Source organism: Camellia sinensis, chromosome 1, assembly GCF_055761805.1.
Source record: "Camellia sinensis isolate YWXY chromosome 1, ASM5576180v1, whole genome shotgun sequence".
Taxonomy (NCBI): domain Eukaryota; kingdom Viridiplantae; phylum Streptophyta; class Magnoliopsida; order Ericales; family Theaceae; genus Camellia; species Camellia sinensis.
The window spans coordinates 33,150,201-33,170,297 of NC_138961.1; the positions used below are offsets into that span (position 1 = coordinate 33,150,201).

At 34.2% G+C, this 20,097-nt stretch overlaps 1 protein-coding gene across 1 annotated transcript; it reads left to right on the forward strand.

Moving 5' to 3' along the window:
- The first annotated feature begins 209 nt into the window (after positions 1 to 209).
- On the forward strand, positions 210 to 12,420 carry LOC114277820 (cucumisin). Its single transcript, XM_082866707.1, has 9 exons — positions 210 to 298; positions 1,469 to 1,560; positions 1,690 to 1,933; positions 2,219 to 2,732; positions 3,261 to 3,364; positions 3,467 to 3,694; positions 5,091 to 5,202; positions 5,449 to 5,662; positions 11,815 to 12,420. Exons 1-9 carry the CDS (start codon positions 225 to 227, stop codon positions 12,333 to 12,335), a joined length of 2,103 nt encoding a protein of 700 aa, XP_082722833.1. The 5' UTR covers positions 210 to 224; the 3' UTR covers positions 12,336 to 12,420.
- Positions 12,421 to 20,097: the final 7,677 nt, after the last annotated feature.

A 20,097-nucleotide genomic window follows, 5' to 3' on the forward strand; every position in this document is an offset into this window, starting at 1 on the left:
TAATATTACTCTAGCATTTTTCTAATAATTCAAATCCTCCCGTGCGACATCATCTCTCACCCAACCAAGTGTGTGAGGTTATCTCCACCATCACCCAATTAGCATGATGGGTTCATTTTCTGCTCTAGTCTTACTCTAATAATTTGATTTTACTTTAGCACATTAAATTATGATACAATTGACTAGTGATGATCAATTTGTGGTTGCAGACATACATTGTCTACATGGGTGATATTTCAAAGGATGACATTTCCACATCATCCTTGCACACTAGCATGCTAGAAGAAGTTGTGGGCAGGTCAGCTTACACTTTTTGCATAAACTTCAACCTAAATCATGTAGTAATGATAATAGTACATGGAAACACACTCATCACTCTCTCTGTGTTTGGGTGTGCAACTGAGTGTGTTTGTGGCACCGTTCTCAAATTATAAGGTGGTATTTTTGTCTAAAATAAAATTAACAAAAAGTAACATTGTTTTTTTTTTTTTTTTGGTGAATAAGTCATAAAATAAAACAAAAAAATTTACAAGAATACAAGGGGAATACCCCAGGCCCTAACAAAGCTATACAAAATTTACCAACTAAAACATATCTGCTAATATATAACTAGCTAGCACAAACAAAACAAGCCTATCAAAGCAGCCACAATCTGTTAGCATACTGGCTGCCATACTGGTAGCAAATCTATTAGCAACAATCTGTTAGCAAAAACTAGCATACTAGTTGCCTCCATAACCAAGCTCAGAAGCACACACAAAAGATGTCAATCAATGTTATGTTCTTTCAGAGCAGCCACGTACACCAAAATACATAAACCAAAAGCTTAAGAAAATAAAATAAGACACCAAGCATAACCCGCAAGGGAATAGGTAGAAACCTTAGAATATGAGCACAAAATCAGTTGGAATTCAGCTCCATACTTCCTATCCAAATGTGTAGCACCATCAAAATAAAAAGACAACTGTCAAGCGCACTCCATTCATTGAACTGGCCCAGATTGTAGCCTGGTTCAAGATTGCGTTCCCCGTAACTTTATACTTCCAAGTTTCAGCATGACCTGTTAGGACCACCCACATAGATCCAACCAAAGAAAACCAATAGAGTAACGATAGTGAGAAAATCCTCCAATTCAACAAACAATTAAGGTCTTCCTTCACTAGACGCATAATGAAAAAATTCCTGTAATAAGAACCAGCCATAAGTACCTGCATTAAAGTTAGAAAGTTTTTTAAACTAGCTCACTCAACCCACAGCTTAGAGCACTCAATGCACAAAATGCACAAAATATAAGTAACATTGTTATGTAAATACAAAATGCACAAAATATATCCTCTGGATCATGCCTCATGTATTTTTTTTTTAAAAAAAAAATTTGCATATCAATTGAAGCTCATCCAAGTTGTTAAATTTCACAGGTTATATATTGGCGCCTAACATACTTGAATTATTTGAATACAATCAGTAGTAGGGCATCAAAATCTTTACTCCATAGCTACAAGAGGAGCTTTAATGGGTTTGTAGCAAAGCTGACTGAGGAAGAGAAGGAGAAACTAGCCAGTGAGTGAATTATAATCTTCAAATGTTTGCATAAACTACCACTTCTCTCTCTCTCTCTCTTTTGTTTTTGTTTTTTGTTTTTTTTTTTTTTTTTGTGTGTGTGTTTCTAACGTAATTTTGAACATTCAGGCATGGAAGGCATAGTGTCTGTATTTCCAAATGAAAAGAAGCAGCTTCTAACAACTAGGTCATGGGACTTTATGGGTTTCCCTCAAGAAGTGAAGAGAGTTGGAGTTGAAAGTGACATTATAGTCGGAATGATTGACACTGGAATTTGGCCTGAATCCAATAGCTTCAACGATGATGGATTCGGTCCTCCTCCAAGCAAATGGAAGGGCACTTGCCAAGCCTCATCCAATTTCACTTGCAACAAGTAAAATCCACACTCATTAACATACACATAGGTCTCATTTGACAAAATTTGTTTGCAACTTGTTCAATTTAAAGTATAAAATTTATACTTAAGCAGTTGAACTGCGAAAAATTAGGGTATTTCATAAAACTTTCAAATTTATGACCTTTTTTAAAATAAAAATAAAAAATTAAACACCACAAAGTAAACTCAAAAGATTAGCATTTAAAAGTTGAGTTTGAAATGCTTTTTAAAACTGTAAATATAATAGATGAATTGCTATCAAAAATTGAGATACTTTCGCAGTAAAATTATAGGAGCTAAGTACTACAAAATTGATGGAGATTTTGGTGGAGGAGACATTCAATCACCAAGAGATACATTTGGACATGGCTCACACACTGCTTCTACAGCAGCTGGGGACTTAGTAAGCAATGCCAGCTTATTTGGGTTTGCCTCAGGAATAGCCCGAGGGGCGGTCCCGTCTGCCCGCATTGCCGTGTACAAAGTTTGTTGGCATGATGATTGCAGTGATGTTGATATCCTTGCTGCTTTTGACGATGCGATAGCTGACGGAGTAGATGTAATCTCCATTTCACTGGGAGGGTCCTATCCTTTGGATTACTTTAATGATAGTATTGCCATTGGAGCTTTCCATTCCATGAAGAATGGAATACTCACCTCCAGCGCTGCCGGTAATTCGGGTCCTGGTTCTGCATCAATTAAGAATTTCTCACCTTGGTCTCTCTCAGTTGCTGCTAGCACCATCGATAGAAAGTTTATCACCAATGTAATATTGGGTAACAATATGGTGTATAAGGTGAGCAAGCATGTACTTTTCTATCTATGCATTATACCAAATAATATGTTGGACATATTATGCAGTTTGGTACGATGTCTTTATTTTCAATTTTCGTGTTTTTGGAAACCAAAATAAATAAATAAATAAAAGATCGAAAATATCCATCGTTTTCAACTTTGTGCAAAAAATATTTTCGAAAATTCAATAATTTTTGGTGTTTAAAAATAATTAATTTTTTAGATTATCTTTTGGAAACAGTTCACCAAATAAGTTTTGGGTTCACTAGATCTAGAAAATAAAAACAGAAAAAACAACTAGAGAGGTTTTCTTTTTTGGTTTTCATTTTGAATTTTTGGAAACAAAATAATGAAAATTTTTAAACAATTATCATGTTTATATCTCTTTCATTTTTTTTTTTTTTTTTTTTTTTTTTGAGAAAACAATGTCAATTTTTATTTTTTTAAAAAAAATTAGTCTAAGGTTGGCCACTGCTCTTTGGATGTGTTTAATTTTATGGTCCTAAAATTAAGCTCCTTTTACACATAGGGTGTCTCCATAAATACCTTCAACCTCAACAACAGCATGTATCCTTTAGTTTATGCTGGGGATGTGCCTAATACTCCAGCAGGTTTTAATGGATCTGAATCCAGGTATGCTAAAATATATTTACCAAAAACAATAACGTTACCCATAATGCATGATATCATGAATATTTGAAGATTGAAAGTTCCTTTAAAACAATGAAATTGCAGGAATTGCAGCACAAACTCATTGGATAAAACTTTGGTAAATGGTACAATCATTCTATGTAATCAGTTGATCGGATCCTTGTATGGAGCTGCAATAGATGCCGGTGCCATTGGTATTTTAGTACATGATGATGATTTCCAAGACGATAGTGCCTTTGAATTCTCCTTGCCTGCATCCTTCTTGAACTCGAAAGATGGCAGTGGAGTTTCTCACTACATCAATTCAACTAGGTATATATATGTCAACATTTTCTTGGTATCCACTACAGGAAAATACACCTTTGGCGACTAAATTTTTAGTCGCCAAAAGTCCCTTTTTAGTCGCCAAATGTCAAATTTCCACTTTCCCCGACAAAATCTTTTAGTCGCCGGGTTTGTCGCAAATAGACGGTCGGCAATACCTTTGGCGACAAAAAAAACTTTTGGTCGGCAATACACAGGTTTTCAGCGACTAAGGTTTTAGTCGCCAATAGTCAATTCCATTTTTGGAAATTATACCTTTGGCGACTAAACTATTAGTCGCTAATAGTGAATTATTATTTTTATTATTTATACATTTGGCGACTATTTTTTTTTTAGTCGCCAAAAGCATTTTTGAAAAAAAAAAAAAATTTTCCTTTGTGCCTCAGAGCTCCCACGGTTCGAACCTAGGAACTCCAAGTTCCAAACCTTAACCATACACTCCACCCCACTATGCCACTGAGCCATCTCATGACTATAATTGCAACTTATATTATTTATATATTACTTTCATCAGTATTAATACACAACTATATATATAAATGTAATTATATATATTCAAATATAATTTATGTAAAAAATAAATTATTTATTAAAAAAATTTTAGATCACTTTTGGCGACTAAAAAAATTATTTAGTGGCCAATTGTATTATTTTTGGGCTACTAATTAATTTTCCGTCGCTAAAGAAAACCATTCCGCCTAAAAACCTACCCTTTTGGCGACTAAACTTGTTTTTGGTCGCCAAAAACCTCCCCCTTTGGCTACTAAAGTGAATTTTAGTCGCCATAAACCTGTTTTTAGCTACTAATTTTTTTTTAGTAGCCAAAAAGCTTGACCTTCAGCGACGAAACTGTTTTTAGTCGCCAAAACAGGTACAATCAGCGACCAAAGTGGTTTTTAGTCGCCAAAACCTTAACGTTTGGCTACCAAATGGTTTTAGTCGCCAAAAACCCTAACCTTTGGCTACTAAAAATATGTTTGTCGCTAAAACCCCTATATTTGGCGACTAAACTGCCTTTTAGTCGCTAAAACCATTACATTCGGCGACTAAAGTCTTTTAGTCGGCAAAAGTGACCAATTTTGGCGACTAATTCCATTTTAGTCGCCAATTTCATGACTTTCAGCGACGAAAATTGCCATTTTAGTCGCCAATAGTGTTTTTTGTTGTAGTGATCATTTTAGTTTCCATGTGAAAAAAAGTTTATAACTACTCATAAAACAACTTTAAAGTGTTTCCTAAAACAAAAGGCTTTTTCAAAATATTTTCTCGAGAAAACTTTCTAGAAAAAGTCTGCAAACAAGGGTTTTTATTTACTTATTATATTTGTTAATTAATTTATCGATCAAGATATTGTTACATTTTTTTAATAATTCTAATTATACAGTAAGCCAATGGCAAACATAGCAAAGAGTATTGAAAGTAAAGATGAATTGGCACCATTCGTTGTTTCGTTTTCATCAAGGGGGCCAAACCCCATTACAAGGGATATCCTCAAGGTAATCAATGAAATCATTACTCATTTAAACTTTTTACATGCACAATCAATGAAATCATTACTCATTAAACATTTTTACGTGCACAAGATTTGATCACAGAATACTAAACCTTAAAGCCTATGTAAAAGGGCTTTTCCCAGTTCTATGATTGAATTATGTGTACTTACACTTTTTCTTCTTGTTTATAATCAACACATCATTTTCTTCATCATTTTTTTTTTGGCCACATTTTATTCCAAGGTACAGCCTGATTTAACTGCACCAGGAGTGGAGATTCTTGCTGCATATTCAGAAGCTAGAACTATGTCAGGGAGAGAAGGAGATACAAGAGTGGTTCAATATAATATCGAATCAGGAACGTCCATGGCTTGCCCACATGCTACTGGTGCAGCTGCTTACGTGAAGTCATTCCACCCAGAATGGTCTCCTGCAGCTATTAAGTCCGCTCTAATGACAACTGGTAAATATATACAATAATTTATGAAGCTCGAGAAATTAATTTGAAAATTGATCAAAAAATGAAATAATGTGTACCCTTCAAAGAACTTATGATTATAATAAGCAACTTGAAACAATGAAAAAGCTGCTCAAAATCACTAAAATAATTATTCTAAAAGATATAATGTGGGAAAAATTACAAAAGAAATCTCAAAGTCCGACTCTTATAATAAAACAAACCCTTACTTTTAATTTTATTAATTTAAACCTTATGAAATAATCTATACCATACCCTTCAAAGAACTTATGATTTGAGTATCTTATTATAAGCAACTTGAAAGAATGAAAAAGTGCTTATAATCACTAATTGAATTATTCTAAGTGGTATAAAGTCTTTAGGCAAATTACAACCCCCCAAAAAAAATATTAGGTCAAACTCTTATGATAAAATAAATCCTGAGTTTTAATTTTGTCAATTTAAATTTAAATTTTTCAATTTATTTTTAATATAAATCATTTGTCCTTTTTTGTTATGTAAAATTAATGAAAAAAAAAGTATTTTAGCCCACATGCTAGTGTAGCGACCTACGTGAAGTCATTCCATCCAGAATGGTCTCCTGCAGCTATTAAGTCCGCTCTAATGATAACTGATAAATCTACTACAATTTTAAAAGTTTGAAAAAATCAGACAAACCATTGCTTGCTTGGCCATATCAATCTATACTATATACTATTTACTATCTACCTCCTATTATTATTATTATTATTATTATTATTATTATTATTATTATTATTATTATTATCTAAACTACTATCTACCTATTATTATTATTATTATTATTATTATTATTATTATCTATCTATCTAAACTACTTCAGAAAAAAACGGAATCCCCTTATTATTTTCTACTTATTTCCCAATTTCCAAAATACCCTTCGTCACATAAATTTGCATCAACAGGCATATATCCCATCTTCGACCGTTACCTGGATTACCAATCATTTTCTGCACTAATCAACACACTAGTCCCGTTTGGTAGAGCTGTGAAAAAGTAATTATAAATTATAACTTAACAAATTATGACTTATAACTGAACATAAACTATTAACCTGTATGGTGCAACTGTGGGATTATGAATTTAAGCAGCAGAGTAATGTTTGGTTAATAAGCTGTAAAATAGTTTTTTACTGTATAATTATCATTTCTACCCTTATATGATATAAAAATGATTATTTTGTCATTTTTTTCAGTTTTAATTTTTTTAAAAAAATATTTCATTAATAAAAGTTAATATAAGTAGTATTAATTAGTATCAATTAATATAAAAATTGATATATTTGCTAAAAATGTAATGGAAGTATTATTGTCACAATTATTTTCCATTATAAATTAATTAGTATCAATTAATTGCTTAATTAGTATCAATTAATACTAAAATTATTAATTAGTATAAATTAATATTAATATTTAATTTTTATTAGTATCAATTAATATTAATAATCAACAATTGTTATTAATTAGTATCAATTAGTAATTAATTCATTACAAAAGTATACAATATTAATTTATTAATAATTAATACCAATTAATATTGATTTTTTTAATTAATATTGATTTTTTTCTTTTTCTTCAGAAATATACAATTTTTTATTTTTTGATTAATATAAAAATATACAATATGAATTTATTAATAATTAATACCAATTAATATTTATTTTTCAATTAATATTGATTTTTTTCTTTTTCTTCAGAAATATAAAATTTTTTATTTTTTAATTAATATTAATTAATAATATTAATATTCGGGTATTGACGAGGGCATTTAAGTAATTTTAGCCTCCCAACACTAGTTGCGCGCTTAAGTCAAAAATTTAAGCAACTCCTGATCAGCTTTTGAGATAAGTTGAAAAATAGCTTGATTTAAGGTATAAGCTGGTTAACTTAAGTTGCACCAATCACAATATTTTAGCTTAAATTAAGTTAAAAGCTGAAATAAGCAGCTTATAAACTCTACCAAACAGGCCTACGATTCTGCACTATAAACAAACCCAACAACACTCAAGCCGTTAAGATTACATTCTATTTTAATTTATATTTTAATTGATAAAAATTATAGTCATTAAACCTACTTTTTTAGAGGGGAGTAAATATACTTAATTGATTTTAATTTGATCAACTACTACCAAATACCAAATAACCACCACCAATTCTTGTTAATTGAACGTTGTTAAGCATGGATTCTTAAAAGTTAAATTTTGTTCTATTTTTAAAATGTAAATATATTTACGTAAATATATTTACATATATAAATACAAATATATATATATATATATATTTGTTGTTATTGTTAAATAAATAAAAATTAAGTAAATTTTGCATTTAAATTTTAAATTTCAAATTAAAAGTTGTTGTATGATAATAATAATAATAATAATAATAATAATAATTAAAAGTTGTATAGTTAAAGGACAATATTTTGAATTGAATAGGTGTTTGTTTAAATTTAAATGGTTTGCATTTAAATCAAACCATTGCATTATGAACAAAAGTCATGAAAAGTCTTATATAAGGCCTCGTTTGGCAAGAGACTATTTTAGCCAATTAGCCAAAAAGTTACTAAATTAGCCAAAAAGCCAACAACCCATACCAAAAAGTCAAAAATTCTCTTTTCTCTCTACTTTTTGCACATCTTTTCGTAATTAGCCAAAAAGTCATCCCAAACATACAAATTTTTTTTACCTACCTTTTTAGCCAAATAGCCAAAAAGTTACTAAATTAGCCATACCAAAAAGTCAAAAATCTTCTTCTTCTTAACATTAACATTAACATTTATTTATTTAATACTTAAAACGATCAATTTCCTATTCCTCTACTTCCAAAAGTCCTATAACAAACTTATCTCCCTATTTTTTGAATTGGTGATTGAACTATAAAATCTTTCTTATTTTCTCTATCTACTTCCATATTGTCGTACATATTATTCACAACTGTCTATTATGGATTAGACCGCTTTGAATATTTTGTGAATATTTTGGGTTGGAATTACGTTCATTTGTTCGAATCTACACATAAATGTTGTGAATATTTTGAGTTGAATCTTAAAGTTGAATGCATCTATTCGAATCTACATAGAGGGAGATGCATCGGGTTTCGTACTATATCTCAGGAATTCGCAAGTTATTTTTATACACTTTCTCTTTGTTTATATTTTTAGAATTGTATTATTTTGTATGGTACTTTAATAACCTATGTATACTGTCAAAATTTTAAATAATAACCACTTTCTTTAGTTTAATTTTTGAAAACTGTTTTTTTATTTTGAGTTTTTCATATTTTTGATTGATTTTCATTTCATATATTTTTCATTCTTAATGATTAGTGATAATAAAATTTCTTCATATATAATACTTTTTAGAATCATCCCAATAAGTCTAAATGCACAAAATATCAAACATGGAATGAGATAAAGATGTCTTACAAAGAGTGGGACTTACATAATATGGAACTTTATATATAAAGAGTAAAACTCGGCTTGGTGTGAACTTCATCACATTTTTTAAAGTTCTTAAATTTTTCTTGTGTAACAGCTTTAAATTTTGATAATTGCTTCAGTTTTCTTTTTTCTACATATATATATATATATATATATATTTTATCGATTGGTAAAAAAAAAAATCTCCATTTACATTTGACTGGTTGATTTAAAAGCTATGATACATAACTTTATACCATGTTTAAACACACAGTTTTAGATATTTATGTTCAAATTCCATACATTTTGCCTATATTTTGATTATGTAATGTAAACAACTGCATATAAGTTAATTCACACTTTTTTGTGTGTGTGTGTGCACGCACGCACGATATATATATATATATATATATATGTTTTCTCAAGACTATCTGCAATATTGCAATAAAGAAAATCGCTCCATAATTTTGATTGTATTTAATTTATATTTTTTGTTTTGCCTAACTTTAATTTCATTTTCTAAAGATATACATGCAGATAGTATCCCGCAGAAATTGATCTCAAATTTTCTTAAACTTCTACTTAAATTTATGAACACTACCTACTACAATTGGTAAAAAAATGAATTAGACCAAAATAGCCACGTGCAATGCACGTGTGCTTTAACTTGTATATACAATAATCTACAAAGCTCATAAAATTAATTTGAAAATTGATCGAAAAATGAAATAATCTATACCCTTCAAAGAACTTATGGCTTTGTTTGGTTTGTTTTGAGAAACAAATTTTGGAAAAAAATTTCTAAAATTTTGTTTGGTTTAGGCTTCGTTTGGGAAGCCATGGTTTGGGCTTTTTTGGCTATTTTAGCCACAAAAAACAAAATAGGCTATTTTAGTCATAACAAACAAAACATCACATCCAACCATAATCATTATATTCTTCTCTCACAAAAAAACTCAAAAAAGTCAAAAAGCCAAAAAGCCCTTCCCAAACCAAGCTTTTAAGCCCAGGCTAAAATAGCCAAAAAAGCCAAAAAGCCAAAAAGCCAACCCACTTCCCAAACGGAGGCTTAGTGATTTTGGAAACCATTTTCTATCTCCTACACATCAATCAATCATTTTTTCTCTCTCATCTCTCATTCTCAATCACTTTTTCTCTCACACACATTTACTCAACTACAACAAAATATCAAATCATCACAAACTCCCACACTCCAAAACTATTTCCAAAATATACAATCAAACAAACCAAAAAAAGTTCTAAACTGTTTCTTCAAGACTTTTTTTGAAAATTTATTTCCCAAAACCAAATCAAACACAAATGTTGGGTCTCTTATAATAAGCAACTTGAAAGAATAAAAAAGTTGCTCAAAACCACTTATTGAATTATTCTAAAAGATATAATGTCTTTGGAAAAATTATAAAAAATAAAAATAAAATAAAATAAAAAACTCAAGATCTAACTTTTATAATAAAATAAATCATGAATTTTAATTTTGTTAATTTAAATCCTATGAAATAATCTATACCATGCCCTTCAAAGAACTTATGATCTTGGGTATCTTATAACAAGCAACTTGAAAGAATGAAAAATTTGCTCAAAACCACTAATTTGTGAGACGACCCCGCTACGTAGCTCGAAAGAGTTTGGCTCGAATTTGGCTCGACACCAAAACGACGTCGTTTTGGTGTCTTTTTTTTTTTTTCCTGTGTTTTTGTTGCAAAAGGAAGAAGAAGAAGAATGGTGGAGAAGAAGAGAAGGAGAAGAGAAGGGAGGAGGAGGAGGAGGAGGAAGGAGGAGGACTAGAGGGGGCATAATCACAGGGGGAGGAGGAGGCGGAGGCGGGGCCGGAGGCGACGGTGGTGGTGCTGCGACGATCAGCGGCGGCGAGGCAACGGCGGTGGTGCTGCGACGATCTCCTCTCCTCTTTTCTCTTTCTGCCTCTCTCCTCCTCTTTCTCTTCTCTTCTCTTCTTCCTCTCTTCTCTCCCTCTTTCTCCTCTGTCTCTGTCTTCAAATTTGAATTCGAGCTAAAATCAGGCTACTTTTTTTGAGCTACCAGTCATTTTCGTTTGTGAGACATAATATTTTGCCTTTTAACATTCAAAGCAATAAAATAAATAAAAAGTAGAAAAGTTCTACGTAAGTGGAGGTGACAACATTACATTTGTCTTGATAGAAGATGACAATGCACTCGTTTGGCATAAGCTAAACGGAATTTTTTGACTAAAATATTCATAAAAAGATAAAATAAATTTTTTAATCTAATAAAATAAAATATTATATTTAAATCATAATTATTTCATTTTTCGTCTCACAAAAGTAAAAAAATCAAAAAGTTTATCCCAAAATAGACTTTGTAGCTCTCAGTTAAATTAGCTAACAAGTCAAAAACTCAACCCATATCTCAAAAGAACCCATTGTATTTTATGTACTTTTCTAAAAATTAAAAATAAAATAAAAATTATGTCCTTACATTGATTGGCCTCCAAAATTATCATCCCATTATAAAAATCTCTTGAAATATTTGGGACTCATCAATTTAAATTTAAAAAAAATACACAATTTTACCAAAAAGGAAGATACAAGTTTTGGTTTGTTTCTTTATGAACTCACTCTAACACACCTTGACAAATTGTTCTACCATACATCCATTACTATTGCAACTCAAAGGACTTACCTTTCTCTTTTTGCTCTCCATAGCTTCTCTCATGAGTGCAGAGACTAACAGTGATGCCGAGTTCGCATACGGGGCAGGCCATATAAATCCTGTAAAAGCTGCAAATCCTGGTTTAATTTACGATATCGAAGAGGCAGAGTATGTGAGGTTTTTATGTGGACAAGGATATAGCAACAAGTTATTACGTCTTATTACCGGAGATAATAGCAGTACTTGCAATGAAGTCAACAATGGAACCGTTTGGGATCTTAATATGCCTTCTTTTGCATTATCTACCCAGCGTGGTAAACCCATCACTCGTATGTTCCACAGGACTGTCACCAATGTTGGCTCACCGGTGTCCACTTACAAGGCAACTGTGGTGGCTCCACCGGGACTTGAGGTTGGAGTTGAGCCGAGTGTTCTTATATTCAAAGCTCTAGGGCAGAAGCAATCTTTCATCGTGACGATCCGTGGCACCATAAACAAAACTGTGCTCTCGGGTTCTTTGGTGTGGAATGATGGGGTGTACCAAGTTAGATGCCCCTTAGTCGCTTCTTCTTAATTAAGTTTTAATTAATATGTTTGCACCATAGTTTTCTGCAAGTGTGTAAATATGTTGTTTTTGGCAAAATGAAAAGGAAATAAAATGGTGTAACCTGCACAAGAAACTCATCGGTTAAAAGAGAAAACCATGGTGCAAATGGTAAAATCAGAAGTTTTGGATTCAAATTTTACTAATGTTTCATAGAACTAATTTTTTTTTTTTTTTTGATCAGCAAAAGAGAACTTTATTGATGATAAAAACATACACATACATATGATTTGAACATCAATAAAGAGGTGGAAGAGCAGAAGCGCATCAAAGCTAACAACCCAATCCCAACTAGGTTGGCACCGAGAAGAAAGCCCAATCATCTGCGAGCTCAACCACAAAGGGATGGTGAGAGACCATGCCCAGAAAAAAAAATAAAGACCCCAAAAACTCAACCCCCAATACACCATGCAACCCCCTAAAAGAATTTCAGCAGAGCAGAGCCGACCAATTCTTCTATCTGCAGTAGACCATGAGACCACTAGCTTAGCAGCATCACACCAAATATAGTGCATTAGCAAACCAAAAAGGAGAGTCCATTCTAATCTGTTCCAGCACCAGAACAGCGACATCACACCAAATCAGGTCACAGAACAGCGGCATATAATCTGTCCATTCTAATCAGGTCACAGAACAGCGGCATCACACCAAATCTGTTCCAGCACCAGAATCAGGTCACAGAGCAGCGGCAGCCAATTCTGCCCAAGAAATTCAGTCCACCAACCAATTCATACAACATCAGCCAAAACAAAGTACCCATCTACTGATCCTATTTGACAGCAAAACCTGGGGAAGTTGGAGAAGTCACCAGTCAGACCATTGTAACACACAGATCACAGTAGCTATTCAGTCATGAAGAATGCTGCCACTACACCAGAATAATGCAGATACATCCATAACAATGACAGAAAAAAGCTTGTACACCTGCTACTACTGCCAATTGAACTAGCTTGGGCCACTGATGCCTATTGAGCCATCCACAAACCAACTAACCAGCTTACAGACATGAATACATCCTCAGTCCCTTAATCTATACACAGTTGCAGACCTGCTTCAGGTTATATAACACATCATGCACCGAGTAATTAAACTCTCTCAAGGAAGATACAGCCCACATAGCCACTCTGATTTTTACCAGATCAGCCAACTCATCCAAAGGTGGTTGTGCTTCATTAAATATGCACTCATTCCTGAGTTTCCACACAGACCACATTACTGCCAAAGGTATCATCTTCCAGATCTCCCTTACCTTTTTCTTCATAACTGGACCAAGCCAGCAGTGGAGTACTGCCTCCACTGAACCAGGAATAGCCCAGCTGAAGTTCCACCAACACATGATACTGGCCCATATTCTCCAGATCCTAGGACAGTGAAGGAGGACATGATTTAAAGACTCCACCTCAGCTTTACAAAACACACACAGTGCACTAACATTAGAATTCAATACTCGAATTCTTTGTAGGAATTCAGAGGACTTAATCCTACCTCTCCAAGCCAACCAGCTCAGAAATTGTACTCTGGGAGGGGCTAAGTTATTCCAAATGCTTTTGGTGACTGAGATATTTGGCCCTTTACATGCTACCACCCACTTCCATACTGATGACACAGTAAAGACTCCAGAAGGGTGCGCTAACCAATAGCAATAGTCTTCAGCACCTTCATTTAGTGTAGGAACTCTCCGAACCAAATCATTAAGTTTTAACACTTCCTCCTCTTCCCAAGCAAGAAGAGGCCTTCTAAAATCAATGTTCCAGGCTATACCCACACCTCTGCTATGAACATGCTCAAACAAGGTGCCATCCTTTTCAACTGCCAAGGAAAATAATCTGGGAAATACCTCATTCAGACTTTGATTATTAAGCCACCTATCAATCCAGAACCGTACTCGTCTACCATTTCCAACAATTACCTTGAAGTTTTGCAAAAAGAAATCTCGCAAGTCAGGATTTTCTGCAGCCACTGAAAGTACACCCTTCCACAAATTAGACATAAGCCGAGACTCACCTAAGAATAGGCTCCATCTGCCACCCATACTTCCATACTTGCTGCAAACCACTTGTTTCCATAAAGCTGAATCCTCTTTGCCATATCTCCACCACCATTTAATTAAGAGGCACTCATTAACTTGACTTAGGTTTCTCACACCTAGCCCACCTTGATCTTTGCTTAGACAAATCTCCTTCCAGCTAACTAGGTGCACTTTTTTCTGGATTTCAGAGCCTCCCCAAAGAAAATTGGCTTGAATTTTGTCTAGTGATTTTGCTATCCCCACTGGTAACTTGAATAAGGATAGGAAATAGACCGGCAAGCTTGACAAAACAGATTTTATCAGTGTTAATCTTCCTGCAAAAGACAAATACCTTCTCTTCCAAGAAGCTAGCTTACTCTTAAACTTGTCCACTACTGGTTTCCATGAGCTCTTACTTCTAGGATTTGCTCATAATGGAAGACCCAGATAGTTTAATGGCAGCTTTTGGCTGAGGCAGTTAAGTTTCTTTGCAAAGACCTTTACTAAGTCATCCTGAACACCCACCCCACACACTTTGCTTTTATGGAAATTTATTTTGAGTCCTGACATCACCTCAAAGCATCTTAAGATCCTTTTCACCGCAACGATTTCTTCCCAATCAGCTTCACAAAAGATAGTAGTATCATCAGCAAATTGCAAGTGTGATAGTTTTAACTCATTTGTTCCTATTGTGACTCCTCTGATCAATCCCTCTTCTTTGGCTCTTTCCATAAGTATATTAAGGCCCTCAGCTACCATGTTAAAAAGGAAAGGTGAAAGTGGGTCACCTTGCCTAAGGCCTTTCTTGGGGGAGAATTCTGTAGTAGGCGAACCATTAACTAGTACTGAAATTCTAGCTGTAGATATGCACGTCTTTATCCAACCCACCCATTTCTCACCAAAACCAAAATTGGCCATCATTGAATACAAAAACTCCCAATTTACTGAGTCATACGCCTTTTCAAAGTCTAATTTTAGTATGATTCCTTTCTTTTTTGACCTTTTCCACCAATCCACCACCTCATTGGCAATTAGGACTCCATCTAGAATATATCTTCCACTCAGGAATGCCGTTTGTACTTCACTAATGATCTTGGGTAGGACCTGCCTCAACCTTTTTGATAGGACTTTGGCAATTATTTTATACATGGAGCTAACCAAACTGATTGGCCTATAGTCACATAGACCCACTGGATTTTCCTTCTTAGGAATCAAGGTAATAAATGAACTATTCACTCCTTTGGCCAACTTACCATAGGAGTGGAACTCATTCATCATCTGTACAATCTCCCCTTTCATGATGGCCCAGCATTTTTGGATACACTTTAGATTAAAGCCATCCGGCCCCGGTGCTTTATTACCATCACAGTCGATGATTGCTGCCCAGATTTCAGCCTCTACAAAATCTGCCTCCAATAATTCAGTTGAATCTGTTTGACTAATTGAGGCAAAAACACCTGACAGCTTTGGTCTACACCTCCATCCTTCAGTGAACAGCTGAGTATAATGGCTAACCACAGCCTGTTTAATCATCCCAGGCTGATCATGCAGTACTCCATGCACATTAACTGAGTTCAATAAGTTTTTCCTTTGCCTTTTACTTGCCATTATATGAAACAATCTAGAACTAATTGATACATTATTTCCGAATGATTGTAGATATATGGAATTTTCTAGTCATAATAATAAATAAATAAGGGCAAATTATATTTTTAAGTTGAATTCTAATTGATTATTCTATTATTGTATTGTTTATAATAAGTAATTATTTGATACTTTGAGAGTACTATGTGGTATATGTGGTATTGTTTATGTAGTAGTCTAAACCAATAGTGTAGTGAAAAACCTTATGAATTGAATATATTAACTCATTATTTTCAGGTAGTTAACAAACTATGTGATTTCTTATGCTTTGAGCATCACATAGGGAACGTCATATGGTACTCTAAGACTATATAATAATTTTCATTCAAAACATATCATTTATAAGCAATATCATCTCTTTAATATTTTCTGTCAAATAAAAATTAAATATATTTTATAATAATTTGTGCTATAAATTTTTTTTCTAAAATTAGGAATTTTGATCCATAATTTTTTGTGCTAAAATTACAAACTTACATCACCATCCCGTACTGAGCTATTACACACTATTTTAGAATTTTGATTTGTTCATAATAATAATAATTTTTAATTTCTTATGCTTAAATTTAACTCATAAAATTATTGTTATCTTAATGTTGATCATGATTTTTTTTAAATAAAAAATTGTAATTAATAAGTGCACCCTCTAATTTAATTTCCTTACTCCGCCATTGAATGCAAGCACACTTCAACAATTTTTATCACAATTTGTTTTGTAATTTTTTTTTTTTTTTTATCGACAAAAGAAATCTATATCGATGAAAAGAAGATTACATCAATAAAGAAAAGCTTGGAGCTAACAAAAGCTCCAAGCTCCAGTTGGTGAGAAACAGAGCACATCAAAAAACAACAAGTCAAACAACAAAACAAAACAGAAAAAATAGAACCAGAGAAGCACTAAAAGCAGTGATGCCACCATAGCTAGACAGAGCAGTTGAAGCTTCCGCAAAACACACCTCAAACATCTCAAACAGATAGCCTAATCTGATGCAAATTAGAGACAAGATCATGGACAGAGTAATCAACCTGCAATACCCATTTGGCCCACAAAGCAATATGCACCTTAATTCTTTCACGTAAGTCTTTAACAGTGGGTTGAGCCCCCTTGAATGTACAATCATTTCTTAATTTCCATACATACTAGAGAACCACAGGCGGAACTACCTACTAAATTCTGGATTCCCTTGACTTGAACTTACCTCTAGACCACCAACACAGCAGCCCCTGAACTGATCTAGGTATAACCCATACCAATTCCCACCACCTTACCATTATTGATCAGCACTCCCAGATCAGTGAACAAAAAAGTAACACATGTTCCAAAGTTTTCTCCTCAGCATTGCAGAACACACAAGAAGAACTAGCAGTAGCAACTAAGACCCCAATCCTTTTTAGAAAATATGAAGTCTTCACCCTATCCCTCCAAGCCAGCCAACAAAAGAATTGCATTTTTTGGGGACCAGAATTTACCCATAACCCTACAGGAACATTCAAACTAGGTCCTTTTGTTGTCACCCACCACTTCCACACAGAGAATACTGAAAACTGACCTAAGTTGTTAGTTAACCATGAGCAAGAATCTTCAATATCAGACTTAATTGCAGGGGATGATGCCAGCAGCCTTAACAACCTCTGCAGCTCCTCTTCTTCCCAAGCAAATAGCCTTCTTCTCAAGCAAATAGCCTTCTTCTGAACTGTAACTGCCACACCCCTGCATTGCTCTTCTTAGCACTAATTTGATGCAGAGTTTCCTTTTTCTCAGTAGATAAGTGATGTAATCTGGGGAACTCAACCTTCAACCCTTTGCTACATACCCAGCCATCAGACTAGAAATGTATTCTCTTCTCATTACCAACAGATACTTTAAAATGGCCATCATAAAATTCTCCCAGGTGCTGGTTGACTAAAGGCAACTTCATAATGTCTTGCCAAATATTAGACATCCCACCTGTGTGAGTCACAGATGTTATCCAACCCCCACAAATATGCCATACCTAGAGCACAATACAGATTTCCACAAAGCTTTGTCTTCATTTCCATACCTCCACCACCACTTTAACAGCAAGCAGTCATTCACCTCTCCTAAGTCTCTCACACCTAAACCTCCTTGCCATTTACTTTTGGTTACCTCCCTCCATTGGACCAAGTGCACTTTCTTCTTATTTTCTGACCCTCCCCACAGAAAAGAGGACTGAAGTTTCACTACCGTCCTTACAACCCCCTTAGGCATCCTGCATAATGAAAGGAAATAGATGGGCAAATTTGAGAGAACAAATTTAATCAAAGACAATCTACCTGCGAAAGATAACAACTTCCTCTTGTAGAAGGATAGCTTCTTCTTCACTTTTTTTATTACTGGAACCCAAGTACTCTTCCTTCTTGGATTGGCCCCTAAAGGCAGACCTAAGAAATTAAAAGGCAGTTTCTTAGTCAGACAATTCAAGGTCTGAGCAAACTCCTTAGTTTGGTCCTCTTGAAAGCCCACACCACAAACAACACTCTTGTGGTAGTTGATCTTCAGCCTAGACATCACCTCAAAGCACCTCAACACTTTTTTATTATTCAGCACCTCCTCCAAATCACCCTTATAGAAAATGATGGTATCATCTGCAAATTGGAAATGAGATATAGTCAACTCTTCAGAACCAACTATGGCACCTTAAAATAAACCTTTCTCAGTAGCCCTCCCCAATAACAAATTAAGTGCTTCAGCTGCTATGATGAACAAGAAAGGTGCTTCAGCTGCTATGATGAAATAAACCTTAGCCCCTTTTGTAGTTGAAATTCCTTAGTGGGTGCACCATTAACCAAGACAGAAATCTTAGCAGTTGAAATACAAGTCTTCATCCAACTAATCCATTGTTCACCAAATCCAAAGTTTCTCATCATAGATACTAGAAACTCCTAATTTATTGAGTCATATGCTTTCTCAAAATCTAACTTGAGTATAATCCCCTTCTTCTTAGATCTCTTCCATCCATCTACTACCTCATTGGCTATTAACACCCCATCTAGGATGTACCTTCCACAAACAAAGGCAGACTGAACCTCACTTATCACAGTTGGAAGAACCCTCTTAAGTCTTCTAGATAACACCTTGGCCAAGATTTTATAGACTGAACTGACCAATCTAATTGGTCTATTGTCCTCCAATCCTATAGGGTTGTCCTTCTTAGGGATAAGAACAATAAATGAACTGTTAATCCCTCTTGACAACTTACCATTGGTGTGAAACTCATAGATCAATTGAATTATTTCCCTTTTCATTATTTTCCATTAACTTTGAATGCAGGCCAGGTTAAAACCATTAGGACCAGAGGCCTTGTTCCCATCACAGTCTTGGATTACTTCCCAAATCTCAACTTCAGTAAATATATCTTCCAAACTCACTGTTACCTCAAGGCTAATAGTGGCAAAAAGGCTTGACATTTTTGGCCTTTGAATCCATTGCTCAGAAAATTGCTGACTAAAGTGCCTAACCACCTCTTGTTTCACCAGCACTAGATCCTCTAACCTCACACCCTCTACCAAAACTGAGTCTAATATATTCTTTCTCTGCTTACTGCTTGCCATAGTATGAAAGGCTCTGTTTGGAAGGATTTTCAAATCCTGATTCTATCCCCATATTGGAACATCATGTTTGGATAGAGTTTTGGAACTAGTTTTCCACAACAAACACAAAACTTTGCAGAAAACTCTCTGTAAAGAGCAATTTTCGATTTTTTTTTTGAAATTTGGCCTAACCGATTGTCCCACCGGATGTCTGTAGACGTCCCCGAACGCCCTAGGAGAGGAACGAGTCTCCCCCGTCCCGTTCGATATTGGGCTCACTACAGCTCAGGACTCTCAAATTGTCACGGTTCTAAATCTGAACCAAAGAGTCCAAATCCGGCAAATCATTTTGAGAAAATAGATATTTGAAAGAAGTGCCAAACATGGACTGCTTTGCTAGATACAGAGTCGCCACCTAAATGTTTTATTTTGGAGAAATTTAGGAAACCCTGACTCGTTTGCCTAAGGCCACGTGTCCGTCATCACCAAAGTTGCCTCGGCTCAGGAACTTGGGTACGATTGGGGAAG

Bases quoted from the DNA above. Each gene is read 5' to 3' on its own strand.
- LOC114277820 (XM_082866707.1), top strand. From the start codon at position 225: ATGGGTGATATTTCAAAGGATGACATTTCCACATCATCCTTGCACACT. The intron at 1,934-2,218 runs GTAAAATCCACA...ATACTTTCGCAG, and splicing joins TCCAATTTCACTTGCAACAA to TAAAATTATAGGAGCTAAGT. The intron at 2,733-3,260 runs GTGAGCAAGCAT...TTTTACACATAG, and splicing joins GTAACAATATGGTGTATAAG to GGTGTCTCCATAAATACCTT.